The 19,056-nt window shown below is 43.4% G+C and overlaps 1 protein-coding gene and 1 long non-coding RNA gene across 7 annotated transcripts in view; both read right to left on the bottom strand.

Moving 5' to 3' along the window:
- Positions 1–15,151, bottom strand: part of LOC109705543 (pentatricopeptide repeat-containing protein At1g62350) — a 40,938-nt gene extending 25,787 nt beyond the window's left edge. The window contains exon 1 of the mRNA XM_020226273.1: positions 14,593–15,151. Coding sequence (XP_020081862.1) covers positions 14,593–14,934 — 342 coding nt within the window. The 5' untranslated portion in view covers positions 14,935–15,151. The remainder of the gene's footprint in view (positions 1–14,592) is intronic.
- Positions 15,152–16,179: 1,028 nt separating this feature from the next.
- Positions 16,180–18,646, bottom strand: LOC109705545. 6 transcript variants are annotated; one of them, XR_002214790.1, is made up of 8 exons: positions 18,605–18,646; positions 18,415–18,501; positions 18,247–18,338; positions 18,072–18,154; positions 17,883–17,998; positions 17,711–17,767; positions 17,561–17,620; positions 16,180–16,564 (listed from the first exon to the last, which is right to left on the bottom strand). It is a non-coding gene; the product is annotated as an uncharacterized LOC109705545 (long non-coding RNA). The 6 variants fall into 6 exon arrangements; XR_002214788.1 differs by having other exon boundaries at positions 17,883–17,995; positions 18,415–18,618; XR_002214785.1 differs by having other exon boundaries at positions 18,415–18,618.
- Positions 18,647–19,056: the final 410 nt, after the last annotated feature.

The following is a 19,056-nucleotide window of genomic DNA, read 5'->3' on the forward strand; positions in this document are numbered from 1 at the left end:
GGACTCAACTTTCCCTGCACTCCAAACCGCTTCACACCCCACATTGGCGAAACTTTTAAGAATAAGCGGTCGCCCACCGCGAACTCTATATCTCGACGGCGCCCATCTGCATAGCTTTTCTGTCTCGACTGCGCCGTGAGCAATCGCTTGCGAGCAAAACGGACTTTCTCCTCCGCTTCTCGAAGAACATCGAGGCCGAACTCTGCACGCTCACCCACATCACCCGTGTATAGAAGACCGACACTTCCGCCCATAAAGAGCCTCGAATGGTGCCATCTCCACACTAGCATGATAACTGTTATTGTAGGCGAACTCGGCCATCGGCAGATAATCACACCAACTTCCCTTATAGTCGATGACACACGCTCGCAACATATCCTCCAGAGTTTGAATGGTCCTCTGTTTGCCCATCTGTCTGAGGATGAAATGCTGTGCTGAAATCGAGCCGTGTGGTAAGCGCTTCCTACAGGCTCTTCCAGAAGTGTGAAGTGAACCGGGGGTCGCGATTCGACACGATCGATTTCGGCACCCCGTGCAACCTCACTATCTCGTCAAGGTACACCTGGGCCAACTTGTCGCCTGCCCACGTGGCGTGGATCGGCAAAAAGTGAGCCGACTTCGTCAATCGGTCCACAATTACCCAAATTGCATCGTGGCCGCCCATTGAGAGAGGCAAGCCGACCACGAAGTCCATTGATATGTCCTCCCATTTCCAAACCGGGATTGGTAGGTTTTGAAGCTTTCCCGCTGGAAATCGACGCTCCGCCTTCACTTGTTGGCATATTAGGCACTTCGCCACGAAGCGTCCAATATCACTTTTCATTCCCGGCCACCAATAGTGCAATTTTAATCCTTGATACATCTTGGTGCCGCCCGGGTGATCAACATATGGAGACCAATGTGCATCTTTTAGCTTTCGAATCTCCTCGTTGTTCGGCGCACACCATCGATTTCGAAATCGAAGTGCACCACCAGCGTCTACCACGAAATCGCCGCCATGACCATTCTCGATGTCGCGCCGCACCTCTTGGAGTTCTGGGTCCGCAAGTTGCAGATCTTTGATCCTCTCCAACAAGATCTGTTGGACAACGAGCGCCATCAACTAGGCCGGAGTCTCAGGAGCAACCACCTCAAGGTCCATCCGCTCCATGTCCAGCCATAGAGGCGTCTGATTTGTAACCCACATAGCGAGGTTCTCCGCTGATTTCCTGCTAAGCGCGTCTGCGACCACATTCGCTTTCCCCGGATGGTAAAGGATATCGACATCATAATCCTTTAATAGTTCTAACCACCGCCGCTGTCGCATGTTGAGCTCTTTCTGCGTGAACAGATATTTCAGGCTCTTGTGGTCGGTATAGATCTCACAATGGGCACCGTGCAAGTAGTGCCTCCACAGCTTCAAGGCGAAGATCACCGCTGCCAGCTCCAAATCGTGGATGGGGTAGTTCTTTTCATAGCTCTTCAGCTGGCGAGATGCATAAACAATTACCTTCCCGCCCTGCATCAACACACACCCCAATCCTAGATAGGAAGCATCGCTGTAGACCACAAAGTCTTCGCCCTGCACCGGTAGAGCAAGCACCAGATCGAAGTTAATCTTTGCTTCAACTCTTTGAAACTCCGGTCGCACTCCTCGCTCCATACGAACTTGGTGCCTTTCTGAATCAGACGGGTAAGTGGAATTACTAACTTCGAAAAGCCCTCCACAAACCGTCTATAGTAGCCCGCCAAGCCCACGAAGCTTCGAACCTCCGTGACATTAGTCGGGCGCGGCCAATCCTTGATTGCCTCAACTTTCTTCGGGTCTACTGAAACTCCACCCTCGAAAATTACATGCCCTAGAAATGCGACTTCTCGGAGCCAAAAGTCACACCACTTCTTTAACTTAGCATATAGCTTCTCCTCCCGAAGGACTTGAAGCACTATTCTCAAGTGCACGGCATATTCCTCGTCACTACGAGAATAGACCAATATGTCGTCTATGAAGACCACGACAAATCGGTCCAAATACTTCCTGAAGACACGATTCATCAAATCCATGAACGCCGCTAGAGCATTTGTGAGTCCAAATAGCCTGACCGTGAATTCATAGTGCCCGTACCGCGTGCGAAACGCGGTTTTCTGCACATCCTCCGGCTTGATTCTCAGCAGGTGATAGCCAGATTGTAAATCTATCTTCGAGTACACACAGGACCCCTGCAACTGATCGAACAGGTCATCGCTTCGGGGTAGTGGGTACTTTTCTTGATCGTGACTCTGTTCAACTCTCGATAATCCACGCAGAGTCGAAACGATCCATCCTTCTTTCGCACAAATAACACCGGGGCTGTAACACACTGGACTTTTGCAAATTGCGAGGTTCGAGTGTTTGCTCAGTGTTTCGAGTTTTTCCAGATATTCTGAAAGATCGTTGACAGTGTTCCGACCTATGGCTCGTATCCCGAGATTTGAGGTGTTTAAAGTAGCGTTAAGGTCGCCAAAGTGATGGACTTAGGCTGCTCTCGGGTTGCATTGTGCAGGGCTGTGTACCGGTACACCTTGATGGTTGTATCGGTACAGATTTTTTGTACCGGTACACGTTGATGGTTGTACCGATACACTTGTGGCGAATATCAAACCCGAGGCTCGGGTTTGCCATTTTCGTGGGATTTGTACCGGTACACTTGCCCGTGTACCGGTACACTTTGGCAGAATCTGAACAGGTTGAACTGCAAGGGGTGTTTTTGCTATGTGGTTTCTCTATATGTGTTCCCACGCCCCTAGGGTTATTCCCTGAGCTTGGCACAGCAGGAAGAAAGGTGAGGGAGCTCTCCACACCTTTCCATCCCCTTTCTTTGATTTTTGGTTGGGTTTTAAAGAGATTAAACCTCTCTTTTTGCTTCTTTTGCTTGTTGGTGGCTTTTCCACCTTGTTAGAGGCTTGAGGCTTGGTTTTGGAGCTTGGTTGAGGGAAGATCTTTGAAGCTTGAGGACTTTGAGCTTGGATTGAAGCTTCCAAGAGGTTGGTAACAAGTTTTTTTCCTTTCGATCCTTGTTTTGATGGTTTCTTTCAGATGAAACCCTAGAATGGAAACCTAGGGTTGATTTTGGGCATTTTGGATTTAGGGCTTTTGGAGCTTAATCTCTTGGATTAGAACTTTCCTTTAGGTTGGATTGGAAGGGTTCTAGCTCTTTTTTGAAGCTTGAGAAGGGATTTCCACACTAGAGGTGACTTTTGCCCTTTTCTTGAGACGGTTAAAGATTGAGCTTAGGGTTGTTCGTAACGTTCGTTTATCTCTTCTTTTGTTACCTTTACGGTGCTAGAAGACTTATGGGCAACCTCGTCCGGCGAATCGAAAGGTTTCGAGGCGTTTCGGTAGGTTTGGCCTTACCAATGAATGAGAAAATTTCATTTATGGTGGTTTGAGTGTCGTTAAATGGAAATTCATGCATTTTTATGTTAAATAGATTATTTATGAATTTTAGAATGCTTAACATGCCTATGTTATATACAATGCATTTTTAGACCTCTATGTAGTAGAGAGCTTGGCTATGAGAATCATGCATATAATTGGCATTCTATTTGAGACTTAGAATCATGCTCCTAAAGTGCGAAATAAGTATTGCATTATGCCTTGGACATATATCTAGATGTGACATAAAAGAATGCATTAAGCCATAAAGAGGCTTTGCACTTGAATAATTCGTGAGCTTGTGAGCTAATGTCAAAAAAAGACATTGAGCTTGGGACAAATATGAACCTAATAATTGAGGCCATAAAGAGGCAATGAACTAGATCGACGTATGAATTGTGAGCTAATGTCATAAAGCGACATTAAGCTCGAGCTACGTATTAACCTAATAAAATTAGTGCCATAAAGAGGCTTGGGACTTGGAAAGTTAGCAATGTGCTAGTGTCATAAAGAGGCACTAGGCTTAGTGTATATTGGAATTTCACTTTGAGACATAGAACTAGACCATAAGATTTTTGCTAGTGACTGTTACATTTAGAGACATGATGATTGGGTTCTTAAGACGATGATTACACTTGCTTGCCATTTGTGCTCATTCGCACAGGCTTGTGAGGGTCGCTCAGCTACAAGCCCGGCACTCCGGATTGGCCTACGTAACTTATGTTCGCTCGTGCGTGCTATTGGAAAGCCTAGGGCCGGTGGGACAGACTAATTCCTCAAGTGGAATGTTTGGGGCTACCACGTGCACTTAGGTCGGCACAAACGGACTACACTTGTGTAGCTCCTAGATTGAGATGAAACATTTACATTATTATGTATTTGACACTCACTACTAGATGTACGACTTTAGTAATTAGATAACTTGAAATGCTCGTAGCATAGTTGTGGACGTTCTGATTGCATAGTAATATCTTATTTTTAAATAGCTTATCGCATATTACGTATACTAGTTGCCATGTAGAACCTACACGGTTGTAGTGAATTATACCATCATCATGATAGAATAAATGTGTCATTGATTGACAATCATACACTTGTCCATAGTTAGCTTAGCTTCCATACATGCTTTTATATTTGGGTTGGATTTTATTATCGCTTACCTTATCTATCTATTGTTGGGCCTAGTAGTGCATTTGGCTAAGGTCAAGTACATTTGCCCACTAGGAACTATAAATTATATTCTCACGCCCCCCCTGGTTTCTTGTTTCTTTTCAGAGCCTTCCACTCCTGCGTGAGGCTAGGAACCGCGGAAAAGGTATCGCTCGAGCTAACTTGCTATCTACGGGATCCGATTGATCTCTCGTCGGTTTTTCCTTTTTCGGGGAGGTTGAGGTTGTTACCTATGTATACGAGACCACCTTCTTTTGTGTACTTGTGAGATGGAAATTGTAATATACCGAAAATTCGAAAAATAAAAAAAATGTCGGACTTTTAGTCAATGACCAAGTGCGAGACGGTACAACTTCGGAAGTCCGAAGGTGTTAAAAAGATTTAAAAGCGAGTTTCGGGATGTTTTCGAGAGCTTATAGAATCAAATCTGCATTCGCAGTTTTGAGCTCTCGGGGACCGGTCCCTGGTGGGAAGAGACCGGTCCCCGACGCGTATGAATGAGACAGCGAAAAATCGCTAAGTCTGAGAAGTTAGCTCTCGGGAAACCGTCCCTGCCTGAGAGACCGGTCCCCGAAGAGACCGATCCCTCAAAAAGAGACCGGTCGCATTGCGCCGCAGCAGCTCTGGCTTGCCGCTGGGAGAGCTTCTCGGAGACCGGCTCCCTAGCGGGGAGACCGGTCCCCGAGCCCGAAATCTGCCCAGTCCAGGCGTTGAAATAAGATGAAAGTGAGGGTTTATTAGCATTTTTGCAGCCCAATGGTTATGTATGAGAGACATAAGGGGCTTTTTCCTCTCATTCCACTCCCCTCTCACACCTCTCATCCTTCTTGTCTCCCTCTCTAGAAAGACAAAGAAGGAAAGAAGAAGACAAAGGAAAGAAGGAAAGGGAAAGGGTGGAGGAGAAGCATTGGAGTGAAGCCACTTCAATCTTCTCCTCTCTAGTGCAAGTTAGGAAAAGCTTTGAGGTAAGCTTCCAACCCTAATCTATGCTAAAACCTAATGTGAGAAGCCAAATGACCTAGAAATGGTTTTTAAGGAGCTTTTAGAGTATGTGAAGCTTTTCTTTGCTTCCCTTTGAGATCAAGACCATGGGTTTTGGTGTTGGAGGTTAACAGCTTGAAGAAGAGCTTGACCCCCTCTCATGGTGAAATCCAAACTCGGGTTTGGAATGAGCTAGGAATGAGTTTAGATGAACTCCTTTAGAGTATATTGGAAGCTACTTTTGCTTCTCTTTGAGATCAAACCCATAAGGTTTGATGATGTATGAGCCTAAGGGCACCCAAATTGCTTTTGCTCATAGGGATTTCTAAGTGAATTTGACCTCTACGAAACCTAATTGGAGAATATTTCGACGCGTTGGGCGCTTCGATTAATGTTATGCAAAGCCAAATGTAAAAGTTAAGGCAAATAAGCCTAATTTGGCTTCGTTAATGTCCTGCAGGTAAAGAACAGTAAGGGTCTAAAATCCCAGAAAATCACGGAGCATCTGAAAGCCTACGAGTGGTGGTGCTTCTCAAAACTCATTAACTCTCTCTATGCCAATGTGGTCATTCTGAGCATGTTATATATTGTTGCAATGCATTTAGGTAAGAATGAGTGAAATAATATAATGATACATGATATGTGAGTTACAACTTGCCATAATAGATGATCGAGATATGTAAACGTCGAAATCCCTTGTATCATGAAGAAATAAGTGAGCAACCAAAATGAGCAACTGAAGACAGAGTGACACAAATGACATAGATCGAGTGGCAATTCGATAAAGTTAACAGTAAATGACACCGAAGATAGTGTGATGTAAAGAGCCAATTAAATGTTAAAGAGATGAAAAAGGACAAGCTTAAAAGTTAAAGTAAATGCTGGGAATAAAGAAATCAAAGTGCTAAGAGGAGCCAAAAATAAAGTAATTGAAAGAATGTGTTCGCATGTTATTGGCAACAAAAGTATGAAAAGACACTAGTAGTAGTGTAAAGTCAAGATTGAATATTGTTAATTCCTTTTGAGTTAAGGATTATGTATCATACTTGCTATGGCGCAGTTCCGGCTCTGAGGCGCGGTCTCGCTCCCCCTAGGGCGTCGCATCCGGAGTTATGCATCACGGTTGGAGTAAACCCGAAGACGGTCCTAGACGGGTTGAGTTCCTCGCGATGATGGACTTTAATGTGGACAAGTTATATGCTGGCAAACCCCGGGTTAGGCCTTTGAGATTAAAGAAGATAAAGAATAGAACACACAAGAGGAAAGATCCAAAAAAAACAGAGTAAACGTGAAAAGAACAAGAATTGCATAATCATGCATTATTTAATGTTGAGCATAATTCCTTGGCTGTTATTGTTCAGAGCATATTAAGTCGATCATGTATAGATTGTTAACATTATATGCAGGCTTATCTTTCTATTATGCCCTGAGTTACTCCTAGTGGAAAGTCGGTGAATGTTGAGGCCGAACACCACTGTGAACTTTGTTGTAGTTGCACCGCCACTATTTCCACAGAGCGGGCCTAGGCCCGATACCGAGGTAAGGTATCGCAGCCTTAGTCAGAGGCCACCAAAGTTGGGTTTCATTTTGTAGTAAAGTACCCTATGATCATCTTTTGTACATGATGGTAAATGATGTAAAGAAAAGAATGTAATGTGTATTTTGAGGTAAATGTGATGTAAGAAAGAAATGATGAAATGAAATGTAAGGAATTCGAAAATGAACAAGATGAATGCAATGTATATGATCAAAAATGAATCATAGTACAAGTGAATGTTTAGTTTCCTTTTTCTTTCACTCGTGGCTATTGCTTACCCTCGTGTAAGCCGTTTGTGTATGTTTCCGCTAGTGCTTTTCTCTATTGATGAAAATGTATATGTGATGAGCCTTGGGCGGATAGGGGAAACTCTGTCCGTTCGGCGTCTGTTTGACGTGCTCGGGTCGGGCCAAATTGGTATCGGTCCCGGGACGTGACAGATATTGTATTACCTTATGCTTTACTTTAGTTGAGTAGTTCTTTTCTTCCGCTTTTGTTGATAATGTTAGTTGTTATACTTGCTCTGATATCGTAGTTATTGTTCACTCTTATCTTTTATAACTCTTTGTTGTAGACGCCTTATATGTACATGCATATGACGGGTCTTGGCACGCACCGGGCGGGCCTCGGCCAGGTCCCGAGGCCTGACAAGTTCCCCACGGTGATACACTTGGCCGGATAAACTGTTTGTCGAGAAGATCTTGCAACTGGTCCTCAACTCCTTCAGTTCCTCCGGCTCGGTACGTAGCCTTCGAAATCGGTGCGGTACCGAGAATCAAGTCTATGACGAACTCGATCTCCCGATCGGGTGGTACCCTCGGCAACTCCGCAAGGAACACATCCGGGAACTCCCGCGCCACCGATAACTCCTCCAAGGTCGGAGCCACTCGATCCATTTCTACAACAGTTGCCAAGAACACTACGCAACCGCTGTTGACCAACTTTCTTGCTCTCGTCGCCGACACCGTCGCGACGAAGCACGAGCTCTGACAAGCCCGATAAGTGAACTCCTTCTGTCCTGGCTCACGAAACGTAATCACTCTGCTCTTGCAGTCGATCGTTGCGTGATACAGCGAGAGCCAGTCTATGCCCAGTATGACATCGAACTCTTTAAGGTTCTTTAGCTCTAGCATCCTAATGGGCATTATCCAGTCGCCTACTTGTACTGGACACGATGAGCATTCCGTGTAGGTGTTAAACGTCGACCCAGGGCTCTCAACTCGCCACTTGTCACTCGCCTCTATGAGTATGTCATGCATGTGTGCGAATGATTTACTGATGAATGAATGTGTGGCACCAGTATCAAACATAGCCCTAGAGCGAATTCCGTTAATCAGAACCATACCTGCCACAAGGCGATGCTCCTCCCCCTCCGCAGGCTCCTCGGCTTGGACCTGAGTTGCGAATACACGTCCGCTCGAGGCCGATCGCGCCATCTCGGGCTAGCGCGGCATCATCGCACGTCCCGCCGTCACAGCCGTCGGTGGAACTCCTCCATAGTGGGCCGGAATCACCGGCGCCGATGCAGTGGATGGGGCAGGTGAGGCTTCTCCTCCCGGGCAATCCCGTATGAAGTGCCCCGGTTGCCCGCACTTGTAACACTTGCCTTGGCGCTGCTCACAACGCGACACCGGGTGGTCTCCACCACATATTACACACCGTCGCGCTCCACTGCCCTTTGGCTGAGTCCGCGGATACTTCGGGGGCTTCTTGGAACGTGTTTGTCTCCCCGAGCCGCCGCCTTGACGCTTTTTGCCTTTATCCTTAGACTCGGCCAACATCTCGCGCTTCTCCCGAACATGGGCGTCACCGTGCTCCGCCCAGAGTGCTCGGTCGAAGACCTCCACGAAGGTCGTGAGCTTAAGTATCTGCACGGCCTTGTAAATCCCCGGCCTAAGTCCTCGCAAGAACCAATCGGCCCGGTCCCGGTCATCTCTCACAACATCTGGGACACAGTCAATGATATGGGAGAACTCCTGCTCATACTCTGCCACTGAGCGGTCCCCCTGCTCCAACTTGCGGAACTTCTCCTGGAGCTTCCGCTTCAATGTGTTGAGAAAATAATTGGCGAACATCGCCCTCTTGAATTCCTCCCACAGCATCGGAGGAAGGCTGGGAAGCCGATCCCGTTGACGCGCTTCCACCAGACCTTAGCCGCTTTCTCCAAGCAGTGGGTGGCGAGATACACCCTATCTCTCTCCAAAGTACGCAGATCTTCAAAGAGAGTCTCCACCGAGTCGATCCAAGACTCGACCATTGCCGGCTCCACCTCCCCCTCTAAGATGGGCGGGTTGAACTTCTTGAACTTGATAAGAGCCGCCAACGCGCGCTCTCCTTCCACGTCTTCGGCCGTCACATCGGGTATCGCCGATCCCGACGCCGCCTGAGGAACAATTGCGCGCGGTGGACGTGCCGTCACCGGAACCGCCGCAATACCTTTACCCTCAGCCGCTTCAGGTACGCGCACCGAGGGTGCGGGCGGGCCACCGCCTTCGGTCACCTTCGCGGCCGCCACAGCAACCTGCCGATCCAAAAGCTCCTGGAGCCGCTCGAATCGGGTCTTCTGGCGCTGCACCACATCGGTCAATGCGGTCACTTGCGCCTGCAACCGATCCATCTCGTTCGGTTCAGTCTGCTCGGGCACCTCAGGAGGCGGTGCCAGAGTAGATCTCGTACTCGGGCATCCCCTTAGTGCCATTAGCTCCTGAAACGCAATAGTACGGTTAATTATCTTAACCCGTTCGCTTAGTCGTATTTACGACACATAACGACTCAACAATAAAATCGAGCGGAAGCACACAAGTGTACTCATTCTAGACTCTTGGTATTATGTCGTCGGTCGCCGACATAACCACCTCAAGTCAAGAACTAATACCGTTTGAATCCATCTCTAGCAACTACTAGAGACATCACCAACATCGACCCAATCGAATTACTTCCGCCACCGTATAGGTTCACGTTCCACTCACGCACCTATAACCTTAGGGTTTACCAACCTAGGGTCTCCTAGGTCATCCTAGACTTTCTCTCTCTACTTGCTCTTAAGGCTCTGATACCAACGCTGTCACGTCCCCGCCCCGAAACCCCTACCAATTTGGCACGGTTCGAGCGCGCCAGACGGACGACGAACGGGCAGCAACTCCCCTACCCGCCCAAGGCTCACAACTTGATCATGTACAAGAATTTACCCAGGAAAATTAAATTCATACATACACAATCACAGGGCACAAACAGTGCCAACAACAAAGAGCAAGTAATCCACAAAATACACAAGTGAAATAAAGAGAGAACTTTACTAACTATTACATCACATTTGCATTCTTTATACAATTACATTCTTTTTTCCCCAAAATGAACACATGTTCATCAAGTACATAGCTCTCCAAAATCCTCACCTACATGAATCTCTCTCAAATATATAGGTGTGCTAATGCAAAAGAAAAGCTACTACTCTACCAATAATACTCACTAGTCGGGCGCGATGCCCTTGCCGCAGTCCTCGCTCGGCAAACATGTACCTAGCCCTGGAAATAGAGTGGGGTGAGAACTATCTTCCATAGTTTCCAGTGGGCTCGGTCGCCGACTCCGCCGATCTCCCCACTAGGTCCAAGTGGGCACAAATAACAACGAGATAGATAGATAGATAGATATATATATATATATATATCAAAATTGTAAGATATAATAGGAAAGCTATGCTATTATGCCCATAATCATGTGTAATGAATGCATGCATCATATAGTAAAAGTGTACTATCATGCTAACAAATTCGATCCATGTTCGATAAGCAATGTTCAATGACCGTATTAACTTTTCATTTACCCAATCTGTGGCGAAACCCTTGGGTTTGCCTACGCCTCACATATCCATCCCATAGGGTAAGGGAACTCCATGTGCCCCCGAACCCGGGACTGTCTGCAGTCCCGATTGCCCGACATTCCGGAGTATTCGACGACACGGATGGCTATACCACCCTGGATGGCTATACCACCCCAATAACAGACCGTGAGCTTGATCTATCCTCTCCACGTGAGGATACCCTACGAACTAGGGCCAACATCTCTCGGAACTCATCTATTCCGACATTCATGCATAAGTACTTAGCTATACTAAGTTTATTGTCCACGAGTCATTTACTAGGGGATCCACCTACCCCTAAGTTCACAAACCTCTAGTGTCAAGTACACTACATTAATGCCACTCGTTTTGTTCATTTATCCATTGTATGCCACTCGTTATGACACTCGTTATGACACCAAACAACCATCGTGTTCATCTCTTTCCTTTAGCACTATAGGATCCATGTTCCAACCAAATTCTTACCTATTCATTTCACCAAGTATTCTATGCACACTAGGTTAACATTTAGAAGCATAAGGAAAAAGTACTACAATGCAATCCTACAATACAACATTAAATAGATGAAAATCATGTATTTCTAAGACATAGAAAAGAGCTCGGTTGCTTCGGGATGACACCCCCCACCTTTTCTCGATGTAGAGGTTCTAGGAGTGCTTCTCGGCACTTCAAACGACACGATCTCCGCCCCTTTGGAGGGAACGAAGCCCAATTGGGCTTATTTTGCCGATAACTTCACGACCGCTTGTCGGATGCTCAATCCGACTTCGCCCACACGTTTCGTTACCTATCAATTAGGTTTACAAGCTACTAAATGTGTTCAATCCTCATTATTTCCAAAAACCCCAATTTGGTTGCCCTAACGTTCACATCTTGCAATTAGCACTATAGAATCCTAGCTTCTAGCTTTATTCCACCATTAATGGTGCTAGAGGTCCATTTGACCTCAACTCATAAACCAAAAACCCAAAAACCCTAAGTTCTACATGTTAGGGTTTAGTAGCTTACCTCTTAAGCTACACCAAAGGGGAGAGGAGAGGGAGGTGAAGGTGTCCAAGGCTTTCTCCTTGATCTCCTTCTTCTTCTCCACCTTTCTTTCCTTCTTCTTCTTCCTCTTCTTCTTCTCCTTCTACCTTGCTCAAAAAAGAGAGAGAGAGTTTAGAGAGAGAGAGTGAGGGGTGAGAATGAGAGAGAGGAGAGGGCTCAGCCCCTCTATACCCCTCAACTAATATAACAATTGCTACTAAGCCCCTCAACTTTGCTTTTCTCAACCCAGTCTGCCTGGGCATTTTTCGCGCGGAAGGACCGATCCCTCATCAGGAGGACCGGTCCCCGAGAGCAGTCCATGCAGGCAGAGCTCCTCTGCCAGCCTCTATGCGTACGGGAACCGGTCCCTACCCGAGAGACCGGACCGTGGAGGACCGGTCCTTGCCTGAGAGACCGATTCCCGAGAGCTAACCTCTCGGGACTTAGCCAAATTTTCCTCTGTCTCGCTGGTTTCGCGTACGAGGACCGGTCCCTCTAGCCTAGGACCGGTTGCATCACGCATCCACCGCAACCATCAGCTACAGGGACCGGTCCTTCCCTGCCAAGGACCGGTCCCCGAGAGCAGACTTGTGTAAACCCCTCTATGCTCATTTTCCATGCTTACGGAAACCGGTCCCCACTCCCAGGGACCGGTCCCCGAGAGCAGAATCTGCCAAGTGCAGATTTCGCACTATTTGCTCTCGTGGACTCGACTCCAAAGCACTTTTTGGGTTTAGTGCCACTCCGGCCTTTCCGAAGCCAACCCATACGACTAGTAGTCGATCCTGGACAAAGTCCAACTCTCGGATTTCGAGGATTCACTTCCTTACTGTTTCCTAACGGAGCGAAAGGACATCTAATGCGATTCGTATATTCACACTAGTGATTAAACTAAAAATTTATCTTTCTTCTAATTTGTGGGAGAAATAAGGCACAGTAATTTTTTTAAAAAAAATTAATGTCTATTAGAGACTACTAATAGGTGTTATATGTTTATGTACGTGATCAGTTTATTTAAACCTTCAAGCTAGATGATTAATATTGCAAAGAATACACCTCTAAAGCTTTAATGATCAATATATGTGGTCATAATTCACAATGGTTTAAATGTTGCTATGTTGAACTGTTCAATCAATATAAACAAGCTTATATTATACAGATAGCTAATAGAAGTCTTCAAATTTTCATCTAATTGGAACTACATGCCACCTTACAGCATACGTGAAAGTTCGGGTGTATATGCTAGTGAACGTGTAGCGGAACATAGGATATAGTGATATGTATTCATAATAAATCTAGTAAATGCATAAGGATGTATTGACATCGTGCAAACCCTATTGAATTGTGACCTGTGTCACTTCTTGACAACAACACATACCCATAGAAGGTAGGTATATATTCATCATTGGAAGAACGAAGTTCATGAAGTCAAAATCCTCTTCTTCACTTCTCCTCAAAAGATAAAGTGTGAAATCGTTGTCATCCATAATTTACAGTAATGGAGATATAGAGAAGAGAATGTAAGAAATGCTAGTCATGTGCTCCTAGGAACATGATGCCTTTAAATAGACTTTGGATGGGCTAAGATATTTGTAATGGCTAGTTTAATGGCATAATTTTTAGAATTAGAAACTTCTTTTTATATTTGAGATATTTTAATAGTTTAGTTTCAGAATTTGGAGCCATCTAATAGCTGGTTTTTTATATTTGAACTCTCTAACGGCTAGTTTTTTAATGTTGTTAGAAATCCTATGGAATTGTACAATATTATCGAAATAAAATGAAACTGTTAAATCCTATAGAGCTAAAAGATTTCCTATTTTCTTCAGACCTATACCACAGTTTCTAAACTCCATGGAGTTTTTTAATCATGCATCCAAACAAGGTCTTGGAGTGCTTGAGAACACTATATAATAATCCAATGCAGGATTCAAGAAAAACTACTCGGTCATTTAATAAGGATAACAGATAAGTTGACAATGTCGTATACACAGTCAAGAAGTTTTCTCGATCTCTTTTTCCCCAACTTATATCAATACTCCTACCGAAAAGAATTGCTTCTCAACAAACAAGAGCATAATAACAAAGTGCAAACATTTAAATACTCAGAAAAATCATCTCAATTCTAATCAATCAGACTAGATTACCTCAGAAAAGCACCATCAAATCAAGCCTGTGGAGGTAACATTGCATCCTACCTTAGAAAACACGCCAAAATATGCTATAGATGAAACTATCCACTATCCCCTATAAATTATTACCCCTGTTATCTATATCATTTTGCTTATTTAAATACAAGAGAAGGTGAGATACAGTTACTGCATGTCAAGCTCCTAAAATAATTCCACCCAGATAAAATGGCAAGCATTATATAAAATTGAACAATCTGTAAGAAGTTATACCGCTTTAGTCGACAGTAAACCACAACTATACCATATAACCTTCGTAATCTCTAGAAATAACCTGACAAATTCTTTCCGAGTACTATACCATATAACCTTCGTAAGATAAGGACTCTCAATCCTACATATTCATAGAACAAAATCCAACTTTGACATAAATAAACGAAAATTTGCCAGAGAATCGAAAGATTTTAGGAAAAGCTTGATATGCCGATGGGATTCTAACCTTCATGGAGAGCGGGACGTTATCCTGGCGCTGGAACTCGGCAAGGACGGCAAGGAGATCGGTGCGGAGGAGGCGGGAGACGTGGGATCGCATGAATTGCTCAAGCCTTGCCCCGCCATGGGAGGAGGCAGCAAGGCGCTTCAGCTGCTGCACCACGAAGAGCCCCTCCTTCCCCATGTCCTTCTTCCGCCGCCATATCGAGAGGCTAGGGCTCGAAGCCAACGAAGAGGGAAACGACGACGAAGAGTAGCTGCGGAGGGATATGCACGGGTTGAGGATTAGGGTTTTGGCGAGGTAGATGTGGGGAGATGAGCTTAGAAGTAGGGAAACGCAGCGGATCATTGGTGGTGGCGGTCAGAGGTGTAATATGTTTCGGTTAACTGGTTAGATCTGGTTTTAACAGCTGGGCGGCGAGGAAGGACAGGAAAAAAGAGAGGGCGTGTCGACACCGGAGAGTCGACGGACGGGGAGGGGATTTTAAAGTCCCACCGGATCAACCGTATCATTTCGCTCTCAAACCTAGAGCCGCGTGTGATTTTTGAGTTCCCGAACTTTCATGGTGGACTAGTGCAGGCCCGCACCTCGCGGCGGAAAACTTATACAATTTATTTAAAATCTAAAATTTTTAACACCCTTTTATTTAAATTTTAAAATTTAAAATTAATATTTTGAACATTTAAATTTAAAAATATATTTTATCTTAATTTAATTTATATATTTTGAATATATGATTTTAGATAGAGTTTTGTTGATTCCTGATCTTTCTAATTCTAAACTTTTATGTGCATCGAATAATTCGCTGTAGTTTTGAATTCTTAGAAATTCAGCTAGGTAATTTGACATTCCATAATATATTTAGTTAATTAATATATATAATTTTTAAAATTTTAAACTTTATAATATGAATATAAAATTTAAAATCTACAATTTAGAAACTAAAATTTAAAATTTAAAACAGACAAATTTTAAAATTTAGTTTTAGTAATTAAGAAAAAATATACAATTTTAAATTTTAAGTTTTAAATTTTAAATTTTAAATTTCAAAATTTAATATTTTAAATATTAAATTACAATTTGAATTTAAAAAATTCAAATGTTAAATTTTAAATTGTGAAATTTTAATTTCAAATGTTAAAATTTAAAATTTAAGTTTCAACATTTTATAGTAGCCGCAACTTTGTAAAAGGTAAATTCAAGTCATCATATATCTGCAACATAACAGAACTAAAATCTATCAAAAACTAATGGTAAGAATGAAACATCAATAGTTGCATAATAACAATATGATATATATACCAGAAGTACTTGATTCAGTGGTACCTTATAATATGAAACCAGCGAACCAACCTACATGAAGAAGTTCTAATTTGCATCATAAAACTAGAATAGAACTATAATAAGAATTGTTTCAGATATTTGTACATAATTTAGATGGGTTACAGGCATCTACTTACAGATTCGCCACTTGTATTCATAAAAGTTTGAGGTTTGGCAAGCATGACAGGAGAATCACCAATACGGCATGCATATAAACCAATTAAAATATATCTAACTCCAAGTATATATGTCACGCCCGGGTACCAGCGCAAGCATATCCGGCACGTGTACAGACCCGCCATACATCTGCAGTATATAAGGCGTATACAAAAAGAACATGTCGATAGGAGAAAAACATAAAAGAATCCTATCCCGATATCATAGCAAACTATAAGTCAATAATACTATCAACAAAAAGTACACAACCCAAAATCTCACATCGTAGAGAAATATAAAAGTATAATCCCCGGTTCGCCTATTCATATACATCACAGGGCTACTCAAAATACATGTACAATGGCAGTCTCTCTATACACGGGTACATCACCCTCGACCGTAGCACGAGTAGCAAGGTGATCACCTAGTAAAACCGCAAGCTAGGTCTAGCTAGACGCGACTCCTTTGCTGCGATCCCTAGCCTCTCCTGTAGGTGGCTCTGTAAAAACAACAATAACAAGGGCGTGAGAACTATTAAACAATAGTTCCCAGTGGGTAAGCCGCCAGCCTCGACGAATTACACCACTAGGCTCATGATGTACTAAATGAAATTGTACTTTCTACAGTGGGTAAGCCGCCAGCCTCGACGAACATGTAATCAACATGTAATTGTACTTTCTACAGTAATGAATCAACTGAATAAAAAAAGCATAGCAATTACTGTAAGCATGAACGTGTAAGTAAATACGGTACACTATAACTGGTAATCAATCATTATTATCATCTGTCATTTAGAACTTTAATTTCATTCATAAGGACCTACACAAGGTAGTCCAGATTGCGCCGCGCCTAATGGCCCCGTGGTAGTATGCACTCCCCACGGCAATCCACTTCGACACCCAATCCCGCACGGGCGAGCATCTGTCGCGTAGGCCAACCCCGGAGTGCCGGCTTGTAGGGAGCTACCCTCAGAAGCGTATGCGAATGAGCACAATGGCAAGCAAGCAAAGTCCATAGTCCAATATGTCTCAAACATCATGTCATAGTATACTATATTCTCACTCTCGATCTATTCATCGGAATTCTCAATATAATAAACAATGGCAATAGCTAGTATCCACTAGATTAGTAAGCACAAGAAAGCAATGATAATCCACATATGGCATTAGAAACTTTCCACTATCAAGATACTATCAAAATAGTCACAAGGAGTACTATCCAAATAGTCACGAGAAATGTCAATATTCTCTACTTTATAGGAGCATAAAAGATGTGTCCCTTAGTTATTCAACTGAACTAAACATAACATAAGTATTTTTATGCATGAGTGTTCTCTACTTCATAGAGATTTCATTTCAAATATGTCAAACATTATGATGATGAGTTTTAAGTCCTTTATCAATCACATAATCATAAAAGTGTACCAATGTACCAATTTTATAGTAACATATAGAACATAGGGGAGTTTCACTTGCTCTGGTTAGGTCAAACCCACCTATTAGTTGAAGCTCTGATTGGATTAGTAATAGTGTGAAGTCCAAAGCTTCTAAGTCCCCTAACACAAGTCAAAAATCAGCTATAAGCTGAATTTATAATCCTATAACCAAAATCTCATATAAGCACACAATAGGGACTAAATTCTCACCTAGGTTTATAACCTCTACTTCAATCCAAGTTGAAGCAGCTCCAGATCGGCTCGATTCTGTTTAAATAAGTCCTAAAAATTCAGCTCAACTGGTCTCAATCCTGCTGTAAAACTCACTACAAAACTGCATAGAAATTAGTACCCAAACTTCCAATTTCGGCAAGGTTCTTACCTTGCACAATGCTATAGCTTGAATCCCTATTTTGGTTCAAGTTATTACATCAAATTGAACCTTCGAAAGCTCTCGGATATCAGCTAAGAACCATTCGACGATCTGTCGCAAATCTGCTGCGAACAATATTCAAGAATAGCATTAGTAATTCGTAATTGAGGCTCTATTTTACTTATATAGATTTCTCACTTGTATCTCGGCTTCCTGCTGATTGAAATATCTTCAATCCAGCCCACCACTGCCAAGTATTCAGCACTATGTGAGCTGCCAAGCTGCAGAAACAGAACGAGAAAAATAGCATTACTATTCTTCCAACAATCTATTAGAGCATCACCGTAAGGTCAATACTTAGCTAATCACCTACTCCAGGTTTAATTCCAGCTTTTCTCTTGAGTTAGGGTAGAAAATAATCTCAAAACCTGGCTTCTACAGTTGCTGAAAACTCTCCCCAACCAGCTAGTAACAAAAGAACCCAATTACTTCATAAATCCATTACTATGCCTCAAATCAGTGAGTAGTTAAGTAATATTACCTCTCCAAAACCTCAACCAGCTATATCAGTGTTCAAGGCTGTGAAATACTCCTTAAAACTCCTTCAACAGTAGCTCCAAGACACTCCCTGCCAACCAACATCAAGCAAAGAGTAGAATCCAGCTTAAACCCTCGATTCCTTGTAGAGAGAGAAATTCCTAGAGAGAGAGAGGGAAAAAGATAAGCCAAACCCTTCTTCTGAACTCCCAGCACCCTTGGGTAGCTTCAGGGGTCGAGCTGAGACCTAAGGGGATAAGCACAAAAGCCCAAAAGACCAAATTATCCCTGTTGCCATGCACCAGCTGCCACTGCTGCTTGTTGTATCGGTACAGCATTATGTTTGTACTGGTACACCAATGCAAAAAATGCAGATTTCGAAATTGCAATGCATTTTCTCGCCTTCAACATTTCAATCACTCCCAAACTTGTCCGTAAACATCTTTAAACTCTTTAAAACATGTAGGATAGTTCCCATTGTCATCCCCACACTCGAACTTCGCAGTTTGCGCCAGTTCAGTGTACTACAATATATATAATTTATATTAAGTTACCAACAGGATTTGCAGTTTCCAGAATAAAATGAGTACCAATAATTAAACAAACAAAAACAAACTTGCATATTTGTTTGTGGATATTAGCCTAC

Source organism: Ananas comosus, unplaced genomic scaffold (assembly GCF_001540865.1).
Source record: "Ananas comosus cultivar F153 unplaced genomic scaffold, ASM154086v1, whole genome shotgun sequence".
NCBI lineage: Eukaryota > Viridiplantae > Streptophyta > Magnoliopsida > Poales > Bromeliaceae > Ananas > Ananas comosus.